Source organism: Trichomonas vaginalis, chromosome III (genome assembly GCF_026262505.1).
Source record: "Trichomonas vaginalis G3 chromosome III, whole genome shotgun sequence".
Lineage (NCBI taxonomy): Eukaryota > Parabasalia > Trichomonadida > Trichomonadidae > Trichomonas > Trichomonas vaginalis.
The window spans coordinates 7033511-7051935 of record NC_067205.1 but is presented as its reverse complement, the minus strand read 5'-3'; the positions used below and the strand labels follow the sequence as shown (position 1 = coordinate 7051935).

The 18425-nt window shown below is 28.8% G+C and overlaps 1 protein-coding gene across 1 annotated transcript, besides 5 other annotated features; it reads right to left on the bottom strand.

Moving 5' to 3' along the window:
• Positions 1-193: 193 nt before the first annotated feature.
• Positions 194-974: a mobile genetic element.
• Positions 975-1464: 490 nt separating this feature from the next.
• Positions 1465-3585, bottom strand: TVAGG3_0656230 (glucose-6-phosphate 1-dehydrogenase (G6PD) family; the record flags this gene model as incomplete). Its single annotated transcript, XM_001302151.1, has 1 exon — positions 1465-3585. The coding sequence occupies one exon, from the start codon at positions 3583-3585 to the stop codon at positions 1465-1467; it is 2121 nt and encodes a 706-aa protein (XP_001302152.1).
• A 2599-nt stretch (positions 3586-6184) lies between these two features.
• Positions 6185-6221: a mobile genetic element.
• Positions 6222-7281: 1060 nt separating this feature from the next.
• Positions 7282-7474: a mobile genetic element.
• Positions 7475-9686: 2212 nt separating this feature from the next.
• Positions 9687-10525: a mobile genetic element.
• Positions 10526-17262: 6737 nt separating this feature from the next.
• Positions 17263-18096: a mobile genetic element.
• Between the last annotated feature and the right edge of the window lie 329 nt (positions 18097-18425).

Here is an 18425-nt window from a genome sequence, read left to right as displayed (position 1 = left end):
AACAGTAGGGTTCTAAGCTATAAATTATTATTTTTTCCGACTTTTATATCAATTACTTTCAAAAATTGAAATGATACGGAAATATTATTGATCGTAATTTTCTCAATCTTATTGGATTTTGGCCAGATATTAATAATTAAATTCAGCTCAATGATATACTAATGAGTTATTATTATCAAGTCAGAAATCCAATGAGTAGGGGTAATTTTAGCTAAAAGTGACACACCCGTGAAGGGTGTGATTACCGATCGGTAATTTCGACAGTTTAGAATTTAAAATTTTTTATGGAACTGTTGCGAGTTTCATAAAGAATTTAAGGAATATAAGCAAAGATTTGAATCAAAATCTTAGACCTAAGCCGCTCGATTCGCTCGCGGCTTCCGCGAATTACAGATCAGCAAAGATTTGAATCAAAATCTTCGAACTAAGCCGATCGCTTCGCTCGCGGCTTTCTTTATTATTTTAAATTTGCATATTTCCATCAAAAGTTCATAAGGTAAAAAATTTCGTTTATTTTTACTAAGAAAAAAAGGTTTTTGATAATAAATTTATTTTATTTCGAAAAAGTAACAATAATCGTAAAAGGGTATTGATAGGCTTGCTAAAGTAACTAATTTTAGCTGTCAAATACTTTTGTATTTTGAAGTAAATTAGTATAAATTTGTTTTTACTTTTATTTCGAAAAAGTAGCAATAATCGTAAAAGGGTATTGATAGGCGTGCTAAAGTAACTAATTTTAGCTGTCAAATACTTTTGTATTTTGAAGTAAATTAGTATAAATTTGATATTATTTTAACTCCCTTTGAAAACCTCAATTTTCCATACAGAGGGAACGGGAATAGCATCCAATATTCCCTGAGAATGGTTGCGCATTCTCAGTTCCCTCTATATTTCGAACGAAGCTCTCATCGGTCTTTTTTTTAATACTAAACGTTTTTTTTTCCTGTCACTTTTAGCTAAAATTTGGGTTTGCCGAAATCCAATAGACCTTTGAGGTATTTTTCGGCAACAAACTTGTTCGATAAGAAATATATTTATTTATTCTCGAGTAGATGCAAGATACATCTTTTCAACCTCAAATTTTCTGAAAATTCATTTCCTTATTCATCTAAAACTTTCATAGGAGCTTAACCATATTATAACAACAGTGACACACGGCAATGGAAATTCAAAATAAGTTCAATGAGAAACATATCTTGAATTATTTCATTTTTTCAATTCCTAATTTTCATATAAATAGTCGTTGAAGAGGTACCCTAAGTAAAATTTCCAAAAGAATGAATGCATGAAATACAATACTTACTTCAAGCGATCATTTTTATCAAAGTCACGATCAAATTCAGAGGAAATTTTGAATCTAACGAAAAATTCATAACCGATTTAATGAAAACAACATATCTATATATGATATATAATGAAATTTAAGGATAGATATTAAATTTTTTATTTCATAATAATAAAAATTTAGTTGATAGTGAACCATGTTAACTTGCCATGTGTTGGCTGGATGAGCTGAGCAGGGATCATTGCTGGAACGAATGGAGCGTTGAAGACCAAGTCAATGATATCCTTGTTCTCAGCTTCAGTGTTGATCATAATGATGTTGTTTGCATTGTTGATGATCTTAGCACCCATAGTGATTCTTGAAAGGTTATCATGAGGAACGATATTTCCGATGATCAAAGACTGGTGATCATTGATAGCATCTGTACCTGGGAAGAGAGATGCAGTATGTCCTTCGAAACCTAATCCTAAGAGGATGATGTCGAACTCCGGATTTTCAGAGTTGAAATACTTCTTAATTTCTTCTTCGTAATCTTTAGCTCCAACCTTGTAATCCAACTCTCCCTTCATTCTGTGGATGTTTCCTTCAGGAATCTTCAAGTACTTGAGGAACATCTCGTTGATCATGTTGTAGTTACTGTGGATATCTGTTGGAGGAACGCATCTCTCAGCAACAAAGAAAATGTGGACCTTTGAGAAATCGATTCTTGATGTATAAGGTGCTGTTGCAAGAAGAGAATAAATTGGGCGAGGTGCCAAACCTCCACTCAATGCAATTGTGCATGTTCCCTTCTTTTCAACTGTATCAACAATCAATCTTGTCAATCTTTCTGTGACTGATTGAACTAATTCTTGTGCATCTCTGAAAACAGCGAGAGTTGCTTGGTTAACTCTGTTTCTCTTCGTTGTTCCTGTTGTTATATCCATCTTCTGGGCGTATGGAATGATTTCTGGATATGAATCTTTGAGAATTGGCTCAACAATCTTCCAGCACTGCTCAATTTCATCGGAACGTGGGAAGAAGGACTGATCACCATGGATGGCATCAAGAATAACACGCTCGTAAGCGCCTTGTAAAGCATTCTCGCCAAACTTGTCCTTGTAGTAGAATGAAAGAGGAATCTTTGCTGTGGACAAGCCAACACCTGGAACTTTGACGTGTTGCTTGAGAATGATACCTTCATGTGGCTGGACTTTGATTTCGAGAACATTTGGCTTGTTGATTGTTGAATCTCCGAAAATGGCATGAGGAACTTCATGGAAGACGAGTTTGATGCATGACTTCTTCTCAGCAAGAGCTTTGCCTGAGCAGATGTAGAATGGAACGTCTTTCCATCTCCAGTTATCGATGAAGAACCTGATGTAAGCGAATGTTGGTGTTGTTGAGTCCTTAGAAACACCTTTGTGCTCTTTGTAACCGAGGTATTGGCCAAGGATGACGTCTTGTTTCTTGATTGATCTAATTGCTCGTAAAACTTTGACTTTTTCATCACGGATGGACTTGGCAGTCATCTCACTTGGTGGTTCCATGGCAACAATGGCCAACATTTGGAGCAAGTGGTTCTGAATCATATCACGGATGACAGAAACACCATCGTAGTAACCTGTTCTGTTGCCGACATCGACGGACTCAGCAACTAAAATCTCAACGTGAGAGATGTAGTTTCTGTTCCAAAGTGGTTCCCAAATTGTATTTCCCCATCTGAACGTGAAAATGTTCATGACAGTCTCTTTGGCAAGGTAGTGGTCGATACGATAGATATCTTCTTCATTGAACTTCTCATGAAGACTGTCGTTCAATGCCAAAGCTGTTTCGTAGGAAGAACCGAATGGTTTCTCAATAACGATACGGACCCATCTGTCCTTGTTTGTGGAGAGACCAGCATTGTAAAGATTGTCGGAGATTTTCTGGATTAATGATGGTGGTGTTGCAAAGTAAACGAGAACACCCTCCAACTGATGCTGATCGAGTAAAGCTTTGAGCTTTTCGTATGTTGCTGGGTCTGTGAAGTCACCTGAGATGAATTTGACGTGCTTTAAGAAGTCATTCAAGTTTTGCTCTTCTTTTTCGTTGTGGGTGCGTGAGTATTTCTCAATGGAACCACTGATCTTCTCCTTGATCTCGGAATCCTTGTATTCATTCCTGGCAACACCGATAATGAGTGAAGCTTCGTTAAATGGATCATAGGAGTGAATGGATTCAAGAGAAGGAAGAAGCATTCTCATTGATAAATCGCCTGTGGCACCAAATATGACAATGGCGATCGATTTGGACTTAAGAGGCTTGCTATATCCTGACATCAAATAAAATAATAATGTTTTGAAAGGGCTCTCAAATAGAAAATTTGATATGAAATGTGGTCATTACATTTTTATCGATAAATTGTGATGTAAATGCAATTTTCAACTGACATAATCAAACTTGAAATTTTACGAATAACACATTCAATGTTGATTTCGGGATTGAATAAATTGTTGGCAAGACAATTTAGAACTCATAAAAAGAAAAATAATCACCATCATCTTGTTTTTACATAGATATTTCGATCGCAAACAAATTCACTGTTTAAAATTTTTGCACTTTTCATTACTGCCGATAGAAAATATGGATTACAATTTATCTACGCTGTTCAAATATGATAAACCCGAAGCGACAAATTTTGCGAATTAAAATTTTTTGACGACCCTCAATCAAATAGTTTGCTATTAAATATGTTAAGTATTAATTAACAAGATAGAATGAACGAATATAAAAATAACATCAATTTTTAAGTATCGTAAACTACATAAATTTTTGAATTAACATATTGAATTTATTGAATTGGAGAAAATTATCTCAGATTCAATCATCAATCAAGTTTAACGATTTACAAATCAAATACCCTCGTTGAAATAAGTAATTCATTAATCTTTATCAACTATTTCAAAATTGATGTGTCAAAATTTAAAGGCGTCAAAAATTTTCTCACTGGGTTTTCGTCTATCAATCCCAGCTCATTATATACGCAACCAATCAAAAATCTGATATGGGAGTCCAAGGCTAACTTTTTGTTGTCTACCTAATAAAAGAGGAAGCAGCATTAGTGAGAATAATCGCAAATATTCAATTTAAATTATCTTTTTATTCTTAATTTAAAGTGACAAAAAGAATAAAAAACCTATTCTAAGGCATGTTGTTATGTAAATGAGACTAGACATCATATTTTATGTTATGAAAAAAAATATTTAGAATTTTAGAACAAAATAAATAGAAAAAATAGCATAACTTATGGATGTGCGTATATTAAATTTAATAAATTAAGAGAAATTATTTTTGGCGCCAAAATTATTCGTTAACTCTCAAATTTTTCTGAGTCAATAAGCCGCCAAAAAAGTGTCATTTCTTTATAGGAAAGGAAACCTATTTGACGAACAATCCGGACACTAGTGCCTCAGCGAATTTCCCCAAACCCACCAATCCCCTCCCTGCTGTTGTGCACCATCGATGGAAAGTAAGTCATCAATAGTCTCTTTTCCTTGGACTTGAAATGTAAATCTCGGACGAAAGTAAGTCTGACTTGAAATGTAAGTTTCGGACGAAAGTAAGTATGACTTGAAATGTAAGTTTCGGACGAAAGTAAGTATGACTTGAAATGTAAGTCTTTGACGAAAGTAAGTCTGACTTGAAATGTAAGTTTCGGACGAAAGTAAGTCTGACTTGAAATGTAAGTTTCGGACGAAAGTAAGTCTGACTTGAAATGTAAGTCTCGGACGAAAGTAAGTCTGACTTGAAATGTAAGTCTCGGACGAAAGTAAGTCTGACTTGAAATGTAAGTCTCGGACGAAAGTAAGTATGACTTGAAATGGAAGTCTGATTCTAAATGTAAGTTCTAGACTAAAGTAAGTCTGATTCTAAATATAAGTCTGATATTAAGATAAGTTTGTAACTAAAATTAAGTCTTATTCCAAAAGCAAATTTAATTGTTTAATAAGTCTGGATCTAGAGTAAGCCTTAGTCTACAGCTATTCTGTGTCAAAAATAAGTCACGAACCATAGTAAGTTTCGGACTAGAGTATGTCTGTAATTCGAATCATTCATATTCTTCAATTATCCCGCCAAAAAAATTATCGTCTTTTTATCATACCATAGTTTTTATCAATCTCGTTCTACTAAAAAACCTTTATATTGGTGATTTCTTTGTTAAACCCGTATTTTTTCATGTGAATCTTATTGTATAAACTCTAAAAGTTCAATTTCCGGTCGAAAAAAACTTGAAAGCAATTTGTATTCGACGAGTTAAAGATATGGCATTCCAAACGGGAACCGCGGTTGGTTACCATGGATTTCCGTCACCGGTCACATTTTAAAGATTTTTAAAGCCTTATAAAAATATGCTTTGTAAATCATTTTTTGTAAATCGGCAAAAATTTGGTAATTTTCTTCAACTAATAAATCTGCGAATAGCATTTATAATACAAGAACAATCTTTTAAAATGCGTTTGATTCATTTTTGTATAATTTCATATAGGCACATATATTCTTCCGGGACTTTCCGTGATTTTACCGTAAAATCATTAGTTTACACCAATTTTTCCGTATTTTGAATAGTTTACTGCACTTTTTCCGTAAAATTGAGTTACGGGAATCCGCAAAATTTCCGGACCTCATTTTTCATAGAATATAATAATAATATTTGATAAAAAGATATATTATTTATATTTTTGATTTTTGAATTACGGAAAAAGTGAATTGATAACTTGATTTTTTTATATGGTTAATTTTTCAAATGATATTATGAAGATCTAAAATATTAAAAGTAAAAAATTGAATTACGGAAAAAGTGAGGTCAAAAGTGAAATAAATTTGCAGAACAATTTGCATTGAAATAAGCTTTATTTTTCATTATTAATAACAATGCTGTAATAAACAGAAATTCATCAAAAGTGACAGCTCTCAATTTTTTGACATTTGTAAATTCTAAATTGCATGAGAAAAATGAAATAATACTAAGCATAATACAATATTCTAGATTTAATTATAATTAGGAAAAAGTTAGTTTTGAGAGTACTTTTCATAGGCATATAGAATGAAATCTTCTGAAAAATAATATCACATAAACTCATATTATTTTCTAATATATAACTATTTTATATAAAAATCAAATTCAATGATCTTAAAAGCGAAGGATAAACCTCAAAATTTACGAATATAATGAGTGGGAATATAATGCTTATCTATCATAAAACCATATGAAATATCAATTTTTGCTTTACGCCTAATTTTTGACGACAATTAGCAAAAAATGTTAAATGTTAACACTCAGTCCATTTGAATATGAAAAATAAAATTGACTTTGATTAAATGTTTTTATTTATCATGCAATTCTTCTTGCGACCAAAGCTTTGACTAAAAGTTCAAAAAATAAGATAGCTTAAAAAATAATATACGGTAGTGTTTACTAATAGATGAATAGTATATAAATTCTATTAAAATGGATTTGATCCAAAAAAATATATAAAATTTGATCATAAATAAAATCGTTTTAAATTACTTCTTCATTTAAATTATAACAATTATTTTTGGTTTTATAGTTTTTAAAGCTCATGTGGTTTTTTTAACCACAGAATACTTATGTGCTGTAGCAAGCTTGCAATCCAAAGCTCACGTTAGACAACAAGAGTCATGAAGTCTCATACTAAGGGATATCCAACATATATTTTAATAATCTAATGTTTGTGACAAATATTCAACATAAAATTAAGTTTTTGTTTCGTTACAAGGCATTCATACTTTGGAGATATCATATTTAATGTACAGAAAAGTTAATATTAAACAATACATGCTAAAGAATTAATAAATAAGATAATAAAATAAATTTATACGTAATTACTTTCATTTAATATGCTTTATGCTGTATAATATTGATTAAGAGGCATTAAAAGGTTCCATAATCTGCTTTTATAGGCAAGATTTTTGATAAAAATTTAAAATTTTGAAAAATGATGAGAAAAGGAAAAAAAAGGTAAATGAGAGCAAGAGGAGGGAAAAAAAGAAAAAGAAAAGGAAGGGAAGGGAAAAATAAAAGAAAGAAGGACATATAAAAATTTAGATGCGCATTCTTAATGCCGAGGCGGCTTGCCGCCGAGGCGCGATTTTTTTAGGCCTCTACGGTAACCCGGCAATGTTTTTTTAAATCTTGTACAGCCCTAGTTAAAGAGCTCTATTTATTCTAAATTTTCCAAAAAAATTAGATTTCGTTTTTTCGCTTCAAAAAATGTTGTTTTAAGTTTTAAAATTTGTAATTCAAAATTTTTTTGGAAAGATTTACGATTTTTTAATACTGCGAATGAGTTTTATTTTACATACTCTATTGATAAATCATATTTTTGTCGAGATATAACTTTTTTTTAAAAAATTATATGCAAAGAGTGTTATAGAATTCTAGAAGGTATAGTGCATAATTTGAAGTATACTATCAAATAAAGAAATTTTACAGTTTTTTAGTTTTATTTAGATGTACGTTATTTTAGATGGCTTCGTCGAAAACAAAGCATGTCTGTTAAGTTTATTCTTAACATGGTAAATAAAATGGCAACGAAGCCCAGTGTACTGCGTCTTATGCCGTAGTTTTTGTTATCTTCATACTCAAATACAACAAATACAAATAGATTTATTACGAAAAAACGTATAAAACAAATGATATATTTATTTCTAGACAAGTTGACGAACATGTAGCGCAACTGTATCGCTTTAGAGAAAGTTCTTCCAACACCTACTCATTCAGTGAAAGACTGATTCACATTGTTGCTGGTAAGTCTGATTGCTTCAGATAGAGAGCATGAATTGCTTCTTATCATCTAATCCCCATCCCCCTTGTTCCCGATTGGATGACATGGACAATTCATCTTTCTCTAACGAAACAAAATGACACTTTTTAGCGGCTTATTGACTCAGAAAAATTTGAGAGTTAACGAATAATTTTGGCGCCAAAAATAATTTCTCTTAATTTATTAAATTTAATATACGCACATCCATAAGTTATGCTATTTTTTCTATTTTTTTGTTCTAAAATTCTAAATATTTTTTTTCATAACATAAAATATGATGTCTAGTCTCATTTACATAACAACATGCCTTAGAATAGGTTTTTTATTCTTTTTGTCACTTTAAATTAAGAATAAAAAGATAATTTAAATTGAATATTTGCGATTATTCTCACTAATGCTGCTTCCTCTTTTATTAGGTAGACAACAAAAAGTTAGCCTTGGACTCCCATATCAGATTTTTGATTGGTTGCGTATATAATGAGCTGGGATTGATAGACGAAAACCCAGTGAGAAAATTTTTGACGCCTTTAAATTGATTTCTCTCTTATCCTTTAAATGCTTATTTCTTTCCTTAAGATAAACTCAAAGCAAGAATAAATAACTATCTCTTGTAATCTTTTGTTTATTACACTAAAATTTATCATTTTTAAAATTCTTCTTATTCAAAATTTATTGTTAGCACTATTTTTAGTAATAACCTTCAATGTTGTTAGCTATATATCTATTAAATACCATTAATTTAAGTCAATCTATTAATTTCGAATTACGAATAATATTTTAACCGAATAAATATAACATTCTACTAGACAATATCAACACTTCCCATAGTTTATATCTTTTTTAATTCTTTTAATAGTATTCATATAAATCTGGGTCTGGAAATTCGTTATCTGAAATTTTACTCTTCTGTTTTTTTTTCCATTCCATCTTTATACTGGAAATATGATATTAATCAAGTCATCGCTACAGGAAATTTTGCATATGCTATTATCTCTACAATATCAGCAGGTTATATCAAATAAACATGCAAATATACATCAATTCTATTTTGGCTAGTTAGTACTAACTTTGAGACAAACAACAGTTAGCAACATGCTGCAAAGACAAATGGCATTTTGCAAATTTATTTTCATCTTTTGACTTATAAGCCATCCATAATTCTATAGGATATACCTTTTCTTTTAAAATACTTCTTAATATTTTATCTATTAGTGAAGGTTTGGCATATTATCTTCTTCACCAAACGTTCATTCTGTAATAAAGTTGCTATCTTCGAATATGGCAAATACATTAGAAATATTTTATTATGCCAATTCACAAATTATACATTTTATGAGTTTTTTACTGCAATACAAACTAATTTTGCTTGTTTCAAATGATTCATGGGTTTAATTAAATACAAAAATTATTGACTAACCATAAATATATTTATTTCCGCATTTATTTTCAATGGAACCAAGATCAATAAGATTTGAATCATTAATTTGGCCGTTTACTCGAAAATATCAAGCAACATAAAGAGTCATTTAATATTAGAAACCATTTAGATATCTATTCATCTGATTAAAGAGTTTTGAAGGAGTTAATTTACTGATGTTATAGAACGAAAATATATTTTTTCGGTTTTCTCTTCAAATAATTGAAAGAATGATACTATTATAGGTTTATTATATTATATAGCATATAATCATGGTATAGCCGAAAATTATAAGTTTTGAGAAGATTGAATATAACACAAATAAATTTGAATGTAAGTTAAATTGCTTGTTGTTTTTAATAGGTATTTAATGAGAAATTTAATATTGCAAAATTCAAATTGAATGATTGAAAGAACAGAAAAAGTCATTCTTTTCAATTTCGAATATGTTTCATTGTATTTAAAGTTATATGGCAAATAAGATATTTAAACTTGATTTTTGAAGGAAAATTCACAAAATTGAATGGATTCAAATAATTTTTATTCAAAAATAAACTAGTTATTTGAGTTTAATACTAATTATCTATTCAAACGACAAAGTTGTAATTTAAAATATTTTGTGAGATCAGATTGAATTAATTCAAGGTTCTTTTCAATGAATATTCATGACCATATTACGCATTTTCGAACATTCTAAACCAAATATATAAAAATGGGAGACGCATGTTAAATTTTCTAGACATAAAGAAGTTGTTTACTGAGTTTTAGCTCTTATCTCTAACAAAAAATTAATTTTTAAAAAAAAGACCGAATACGTTTCACAGCGAGAAAAAAATAAAAGGCAAGATAGAATTTTCTAGACATAAAGAAGTTGTTTACCGAGTTTTAGCTCTTATCTCTAACAAAAAATTAATTTTTTAAAAAAAGACCGAATACGTTTCACAGCGAGAAAAAAATAAAAGGCAAGATAGAATTTTCTAGACATAAAGAAGTTGTTTACGAGTTTTAGCTCTTATCTCTAACAAAAAATTAATTTTTAAAAAAAAGACCGAATACGTTTCACAGCGAGAAAAAAATAAAAGGCAAGATAGAATTTTCTAGACATAAAGAAGTTGTTTACCGAGTTTTAGCTCTTATCTCTAACAAAAAATTAATTTTTTAAAAAAAGACCGAATACGTTTCACAGCGAGAAAAAAATAAAAGGCAAGATAGAATTTTCTAGACATAAAGAAGTTGTTTACCGAGTTTTAGCTCTTATCTCTAACAAAAAATTAATTTTTAAAAAAAAGACCGAATACGTTTCACAGCGAGAAAAAAATAAAAGGCAAGATAGAATTTTCTAGACATAAAGAAGTTGTTTACCGAGTTTTAGCTCTTATCTCTAACAAAAAATTAATTTTTTAAAAAAAGACCGAATACGTTTCACAGCGAGAAAAAAATAAAAGGCAAGATAGAATTTTCTAGACATAAAGAAGTTGTTTACCGAGTTTTAGCTCTTATCTCTAACAAAAAATTAATTTTTTAAAAAAAGACCGAATACGTTTCACAGCGAGAAAAAAATAAAAGGCAAGATAGATTTTCTAGACATAAAGAAGTTGTTTACCGATTTTAGCTCTTATCTCTAACAAAAAATTAATTTTTAAAAAAAAGACCGAATACGTTTCACAGCGAGAAAAAAATAAAAGGCAAGATAGAATTTTCTAGACATAAAGAAGTTGTTTACCGAGTTTTAGCTCTTATCTCTAACAAAAAATTAATTTTTTAAAAAAAGACCGAATACGTTTCACAGCGAGAAAAAAATAAAGGCAAGATAGAATTTCTAGACATAAAGAAGTTGTTTACCGAGTTTTAGCTCTTCTCTAACAAAAAATTAATTTTTTAAAAAAAGACCGAATACGTTTCACAGCGAGAAAAAAATAAAAGGCAAGATAGAATTTTCTAGACATAAAGAAGTTGTTTACCGAGTTTTAGCTCTTATCTCTAACAAAAAATTAATTTTTTAAAAAAAGACCGAATACGTTTCACAGCGAGAAAAAAATAAAAGGCAAGATAGAATTTTCTAGACATAAAGAAGTTGTTTACCGAGTTTTAGCTCTTATCTCTAACAAAAAATTAATTTTTAAAAAAAGACCGAATACGTTTCACAGCGAGAAAAAAATAAAAGGCAAGATAGAATTTTCTAGACATAAAGAAGTTGTTTACCGAGTTTTAGCTCTTATCTCTAACAAAAAATTAATTTTTAAAAAAAAGACCGAATACGTTTCACAGCGAGAAAAAAATAAAAGGCAAGATAGAATTTTCTAGACATAAAGAAGTTGTTTACGAGTTTTAGCTCTTATCTCTAACAAAAAATTAATTTTTAAAAAAAGACCGAATACGTTTCACAGCGAGAAAAAAATAAAAGGCAAGATAGAATTTTCTAGACATAAAGAAGTTGTTTACGAGTTTTAGCTCTTATCTCTAACAAAAAATTAATTTTTAAAAAAAAGACGAATACGTTTCACAGCGAGAAAAAAATAAAAGGCAAGATAGAATTTTCTAGACATAAAGAAGTTGTCTACCGAGTTTTAGCTCTTATCTCTAACAAAAAATTAATTTTTAAAAAAAAAGACCGAATACGTTTCACAGCGAGAAAAAAATAAAAGGCAAGATAGAATTTTCTAGACATAAAGAAGTTGTTTACCGAGTTTTAGCTCTTATCTCTAACAAAAAATTAATTTTTTAAAAAAAGACCGAATACGTTTCACAGCGAGAAAAAAATAAAAGCAAGATAGAATTTTCTAGACATAAAGAAGTTGTTTACCGAGTTTTAGCTCTTATCTCTAACAAAAAATTAATTTTTTAAAAAAAGACCGAATACGTTTCACAGCGAGAAAAAAATAAAAGGCAAGATAGAATTTCTAGACATAAAGAAGTTGTTTACCGAGTTTTAGCTCTTATCTCTAACAAAAAATTAATTTTTTAAAAAAAGACCGAATACGTTTCACAGCGAGAAAAAAATAAAAGGCAAGATAGAATTTTCTAGACATAAAGAAGTTGTTTACCGAGTTTAGCTCTTATCTCTAACAAAAAATTAATTTTTAAAAAAAAGACCGAATACGTTTCACAGCGAGAAAAAAATAAAAGGCAAGATAGAATTTTCTAGACATAAAGAAGTTGTTTACCGAGTTTTAGCTCTTATCTCTAACAAAAAATTAATTTTTTAAAAAAGGACCGAAACGTTTCACAGCGAGAAAAAAATAAAAGGCAAGATAGAATTTTCTAGACATAAAGAAGTTGTTTACCGAGTTTTAGCTCTTATCTCTAACAAAAAAATTAATTTTTTAAAAAAAGACGAATACGTTTCACAGCGAGAAAAAAATAAAAGGCAAGATAGAATTTTCTAGACATAAAGAAGTTGTTTACCGAGTTTTAGCTCTTATCTCTAACAAAAAATTAATTTTAAAAAAAAAGACCGAATACGTTTCACAGCGAGAAAAAAATAAAAGGCAAGATAGAATTTTCTAGACATAAAGAAGTTGTTTACCGAGTTTTAGCTCTTATCTCTAACAAAAATTAATTTTTAAAAAAAAGACCGAATACGTTTCACAGCGAGAAAAAAATAAAAGGCAAGATAGAATTTTCTAGACATAAAGAAGTTGTTTACCGAGTTTTAGCTCTTATCTCTAACAAAAAATTAATTTTTAAAAAAAAGACCGAATACGTTTCACAGCGAGAAAAAAATAAAAGGCAAGATAGAATTTTCTAGACATAAAGAAGTTGTTTACCGAGTTTTAGCTCTTATCTCTAACAAAAAATTAATTTTTAAAAAAAAGACCGAATACGTTTCACAGCGAGAAAAAAATAAAAGGCAAGATAGAATTTTCTAGACATAAAGAAGTTGTTTAACCGAGTTTTAGCTCTTATCTCTAACAAAAAATTAATTTTTAAAAAAAGACGAATACGTTTCACAGCGAGAAAAAAATAAAAACGCAAGATAGAATTTTCTAGACATAAAGAAGTTGTTTACCGAGTTTTAGCTCTTATCTCTAACAAAAAATTTTTTAAAAAAAAGACCGAATACGTTTCACAGCGAGAAAAAAATAAAAGGCAAGATAGAATTTTCTAGACATAAAGAAGTTGTTTACCGAGTTTTAGCTCTTATCTCTAACAAAAAATTAATTTTTAAAAAAAAGACGAATACTTTTCACAGCGAGAAAAAAATAAAAGGCAAGATAGAATTTTCTAGACATAAAGAAGTTGTTTACCGAGTTTTAGCTCTTATCTCTAACAAAAAATTAATTTTTAAAAAAAAGACCGAATACGTTTCACAGCGAGAAAAAAATAAAAGGCAAGATAGAATTTTCTATACATAAAGAAGTTGTTTAATTTTTTGTTAGAGATAAGAGCTAAAACTCGGTAAACAACTTCTTTATGTCTAGAAAATTCTATCTTGCCTTTTATTTTTTTCTCGCTGTGAAACGTATTCGGTCTTTTTTTAAAAAAATTAATTTTTTGTTAGAGATAAGAGCTAAAACTCGGTAAACAACTTCTTTATGTCTAGAAAATTCTATCTTGCCTTTGTTTTTTTTTCTCGCTGTGAAACGTATTCGGTCTTTTTTTAAAAAAATTAATTTTTTGTTAGAGATAAGAGCTAAAACTCGGTAAACAACTTCTTTATGTCTAGAAATTCTATCTTGCCTTTTATTTTTTTCTCGCTGTGAAACGTATTCGGTCTTTTTAAAAATTAATTTTTTGTTAGAGATAAGAGCTAAAACTCGGTAAACAACTTCTTTATGTCTAGAAAATTCTATCTTGCCTTTTATTTTTTTCTCGCTGTGAAACGTATTCGGTCTTTTTTTAAAAAATTAATTTTTGGTTAGAGATAAGAGCTAAAACTCGGTAAACAACTTCTTTATGTCTAGAAAATTCTATCTTGCCTTTTATTTTTTTCTCGCTGTGAAACGTATTCGGTCTTTTTTTTTAAAAATTAATTTTTTGTTAGAGATAAGAGCTAAAACTCAGTAAACAACTTCTTTATGTCTAGAAAATTCTATCTTGCCTTTTATTTTTTTCTCGCTGTGAAACGTATTCGGTCTTTTTTTTAAAATTAATTTTTTGTTAGAGATAAGAGCTAAAACTCGGTAAACAACTTCTTTATGTCTAGAAAATTCTATCTTGCCTTTTATTTTTTCTCGCTGTGAAACGTATTCGGTCTTTTTTTAAAAATTAATTTTTGTTAGAGATAAGAGCTAAAACTCGGTAAACAACTTCTTTATGTCTAGAAAATTCTATCTTGCCTTTTATTTTTTTCTCGCTGTGAACGTATTCGCGTCTTTTTTTTAAAAATTAATTTTTTGTTAGAGATAAGAGCTAAAACTCGGTAAACAACTTCTTTATGTCTAGAAAATTCTATCTTGCCTTTTATTTTTTCTCGCTGTGAAACGTATTCGGTCTTTTTTTTAAAAAATTAATTTTTTGTTAGAGATAAGAGCTAAAACTCGGTAAACAACTTCTTTATGTCTAGAAAATTCTATCTTGCCTTTTATTTTTTTCTCGCTGTGAAACGTATTCGGTCTTTTTTTAAAAAATTAATTTTTTGTTAGAGATAAGAGCTAAAACTCAGTAAACAACTTCTTTATGTCTAGAAAATTCTATCTTGCCTTTTATTTTTTTCTCGCTGTGAAACGTATTCGGTCTTTTTTTAAAAAATTTAATTTTTTGTTAGAGATAAGAGCTAAAACTCGGTAAAAACTTCTTTATGTCTAGAAAATTCTATCTTGCCTTTTATTTTTTTCTCGCTGTGAAACGTATTCGGTCTTTTTTTTAAAAATTAATTTTTTGTTAGAGATAAGAGCTAAAACTCGGTAAACAACTTCTTTATGTCTAGAAAATTCTATCTTGCCTTTTATTTTTTCTCGCTGTGAAACGTATTCGGTCCTTTTTTTAAAAAATTAATTTTTTGTTAGAGATAAGAGCTAAAACTCGGTAAACAACTTCTTTATGTCTAGAAAATTCTATCTTGCCTTTTATTTTTTCTCGCTGTGAAACGTATTCGGTCTTTTTTTTAAAAAATTAATTTTTTGTTAGAGATAAGAGCTAAAACTCGGTAAACAACTTCTTTATGTCTAGAAAATTCTATCTTGCCTTTTATTTTTTTCTCGCTGTGAAACGTATTCGGTCTTTTTTTAAAAAATTAATTTTTTTGTTAGAGATAAGAGCTAAAACTCGGTAAACAACTTCTTTATGTCTAGAAATTCTATCTTGCCTTTTATTTTTTTCTCGCTGTGAAACGTATTCGGTCTTTTTTAAAAATTAATATTTTTGTTAGAGATAAGAGCTAAAACTCGGTAAACAACTTCTTTATGTCTAGAAAATTCTATCTTGCCTTTTATTTTTTTCTCGCTGTGAAACGTATTCGGTCTTTTTTAAAAAATTAATTTTTTGTTAGAGATAAGAGCTAAAACTCGGTAAACAACTTCTTTATGTCTAGAAAAATTCTATCTTGCCTTTTATTTTTTTCTCGCTGTGAAACGTATTCGGTCTTTTTTTTAAAAAATTAATTTTTTGTTAGAGATAAGAGCTAAAACTCGGTAAACAACTTCTTTATGTCTAGAAAATTCTATCTTGCCTTTTATTTTTTCTCGCTGTGAAACGTATTCGGTCTTTTTTTTTAAAAAATTAATTTTTGTTAGAAATAAGAGCTAAAACTCGGTAAACAACTTCTTTATGTCTAGAAAATTCTATCTTGCCTTTTATTTTTTTCTCGCTGTGAAACGTATTCGGTCTTTTTTTAAAAAATTAATTTTTTGTTAGAGATAAGAGCTAAAACTCGGTAAACAACTTCTTTATGTCTAGAAAATTCTATCTTGCCTTTTATTTTTTCTCGCTGTGAAACGTATTCGGTCTTTTTTAAAAAATTAATTTTTTGTTAGAGATAAGAGCTAAAACTCGGTAAACAACTTCTTTATGTCTAGAAAATTCTATCTTGCCTTTTATTTTTTTCTCGCTGTGAAACGTATTCGGTCTTTTTTTAAAAAATTAATTTTTGTTAGAGATAAGAGCTAAAACTCAGTAAACAACTTCTTTATGTCTAGAAAATTCTATCTTGCCTTTTATTTTTTCTCGCTGTGAAACGTATTCGGTCTTTTTTTTAAAAATTAATTTTTGTTAGAGATAAGAGCTAAAACTCGGTAAACAACTTCTTTATGTCTAGAAATTCTATCTTGCCTTTTATTTTTTCTCGCTGTGAAACGTATTCGGTCTTTTTTTAAAAATTAATTTTTTGTTAGAGATAAGAGCTAAAACTCGGTAAACAACTTCTTTATGTCTAGAAAATTCTATCTTGCCTTTTATTTTTTTCTCGCTGTGAAACGTATTCGTCTTTTTTTAAAAATTAATTTTTGTTAGAGATAAGAGCTAAAACTCGGTAAACAACTTCTTTATGTCTAGAAAATTCTATCTTGCCTTTTATTTTTTTCTCGCTGTGAAACGTATTCGGTCTTTTTTTTAAAAAATTAATTTTTTGTTAGAGATAAGAGCTAAAACTCGGTAAACAACTTCTTTATGTCTAGAAAATTCTATCTTGCCTTTTATTTTTTCTCGCTGTGAAACGTATTCGGTCTTTTTTTAAAAATTAATTTTTTGTTAGAGATAAGAGCTAAAACTCGGTAAACAACTTCTTTATGTCTAGAAAATTCTATCTTGCCTTTATTTTTTTCTCGCTGTGAAACGTATTTCGGTCTTTTTTTTAAAAATTAATTTTTTGTTAGAGATAAGAGCTAAAACTCAGTAAACAACTTCTTTATGTCTAGAAAATTCTATCTTGCCTTTTATTTTTTTCTCGCTGTGAAACGTATTCGGTCTTTTTTTAAAAATTAATTTTTTGTTAGAGATAAGAGCTAAAACTCAGTAAACAACTTCTTTATGTCTAGAAAATTCTATCTGCCTTTTATTTTTCTCGCTGTGAAACGTATTCGGTCTTTTTTTTAAAAATTAATTTTTTGTTAGAGATAAGAGCTAAAACTCGGTAAACAACTTCTTTATGTCTAGAAAATTTAACATGCGTCTCCCATTTTTATATATTTGGTTTAGAATGTTCGAAAATGCGTAATATGGTCATGAATATTCATTGAAAAGAACCTTGAATTAATTCAATCTGATCTCACAAAATATTTTAAATTACAAACTTTGTAGTTTGAATAGATCATTCGTACTAAACTCAAATAACTAGTTTATTTTTGAATACAAATTATTTAAATCTATTCAATTTTGTGAATTTTCCTTCAAAAATCAAGTTTAAATATCTTCTTTGCCATATAATTATAAATACACTGAAACATATTCGAAATTGAAAACAATGACTTTTTCTGTTCTTTCAATCTTTCAATTTGAATTTTGCAAAATTGGATTTCTCATTAAATACCTATTAAGAACTACAAGCAATTTAACTTATAATCAAATTTATTTGTGTTATATTCAATCTTCTCAAAACTTATAATTTTCGGCTATAGCATGATTATATGCTATATAATATAATAAACATATTATAGTATCAATCTTTCAATTATTTGAAGAGAAAACCGAAAAAATCTATTTTCGCTCTATAACAGAGTTAATTTACTGATTTGCCTGAATGTGGATAAATTATTAATATTACAGACGCTCAGATATATATGACATACATTTTATATTAGTAAAAGAAAAGAAGTGATTGAGACACCTATGAAAACAAAATTCAATGATATGAAAATCACTAGCGAATACAATTTCTTTTCTTATCCTAGTCATTATTGCAACATCGAACCTCTGTCATAATTGAAAAGTTAAATAAAACATAAAAATTATTCCATAATATTTAATATTATCATATGGCTAAATATAAAAAAAATCAAAAAAATATATTTTATGAACATCGTCGAATATTGATTCAAAATAT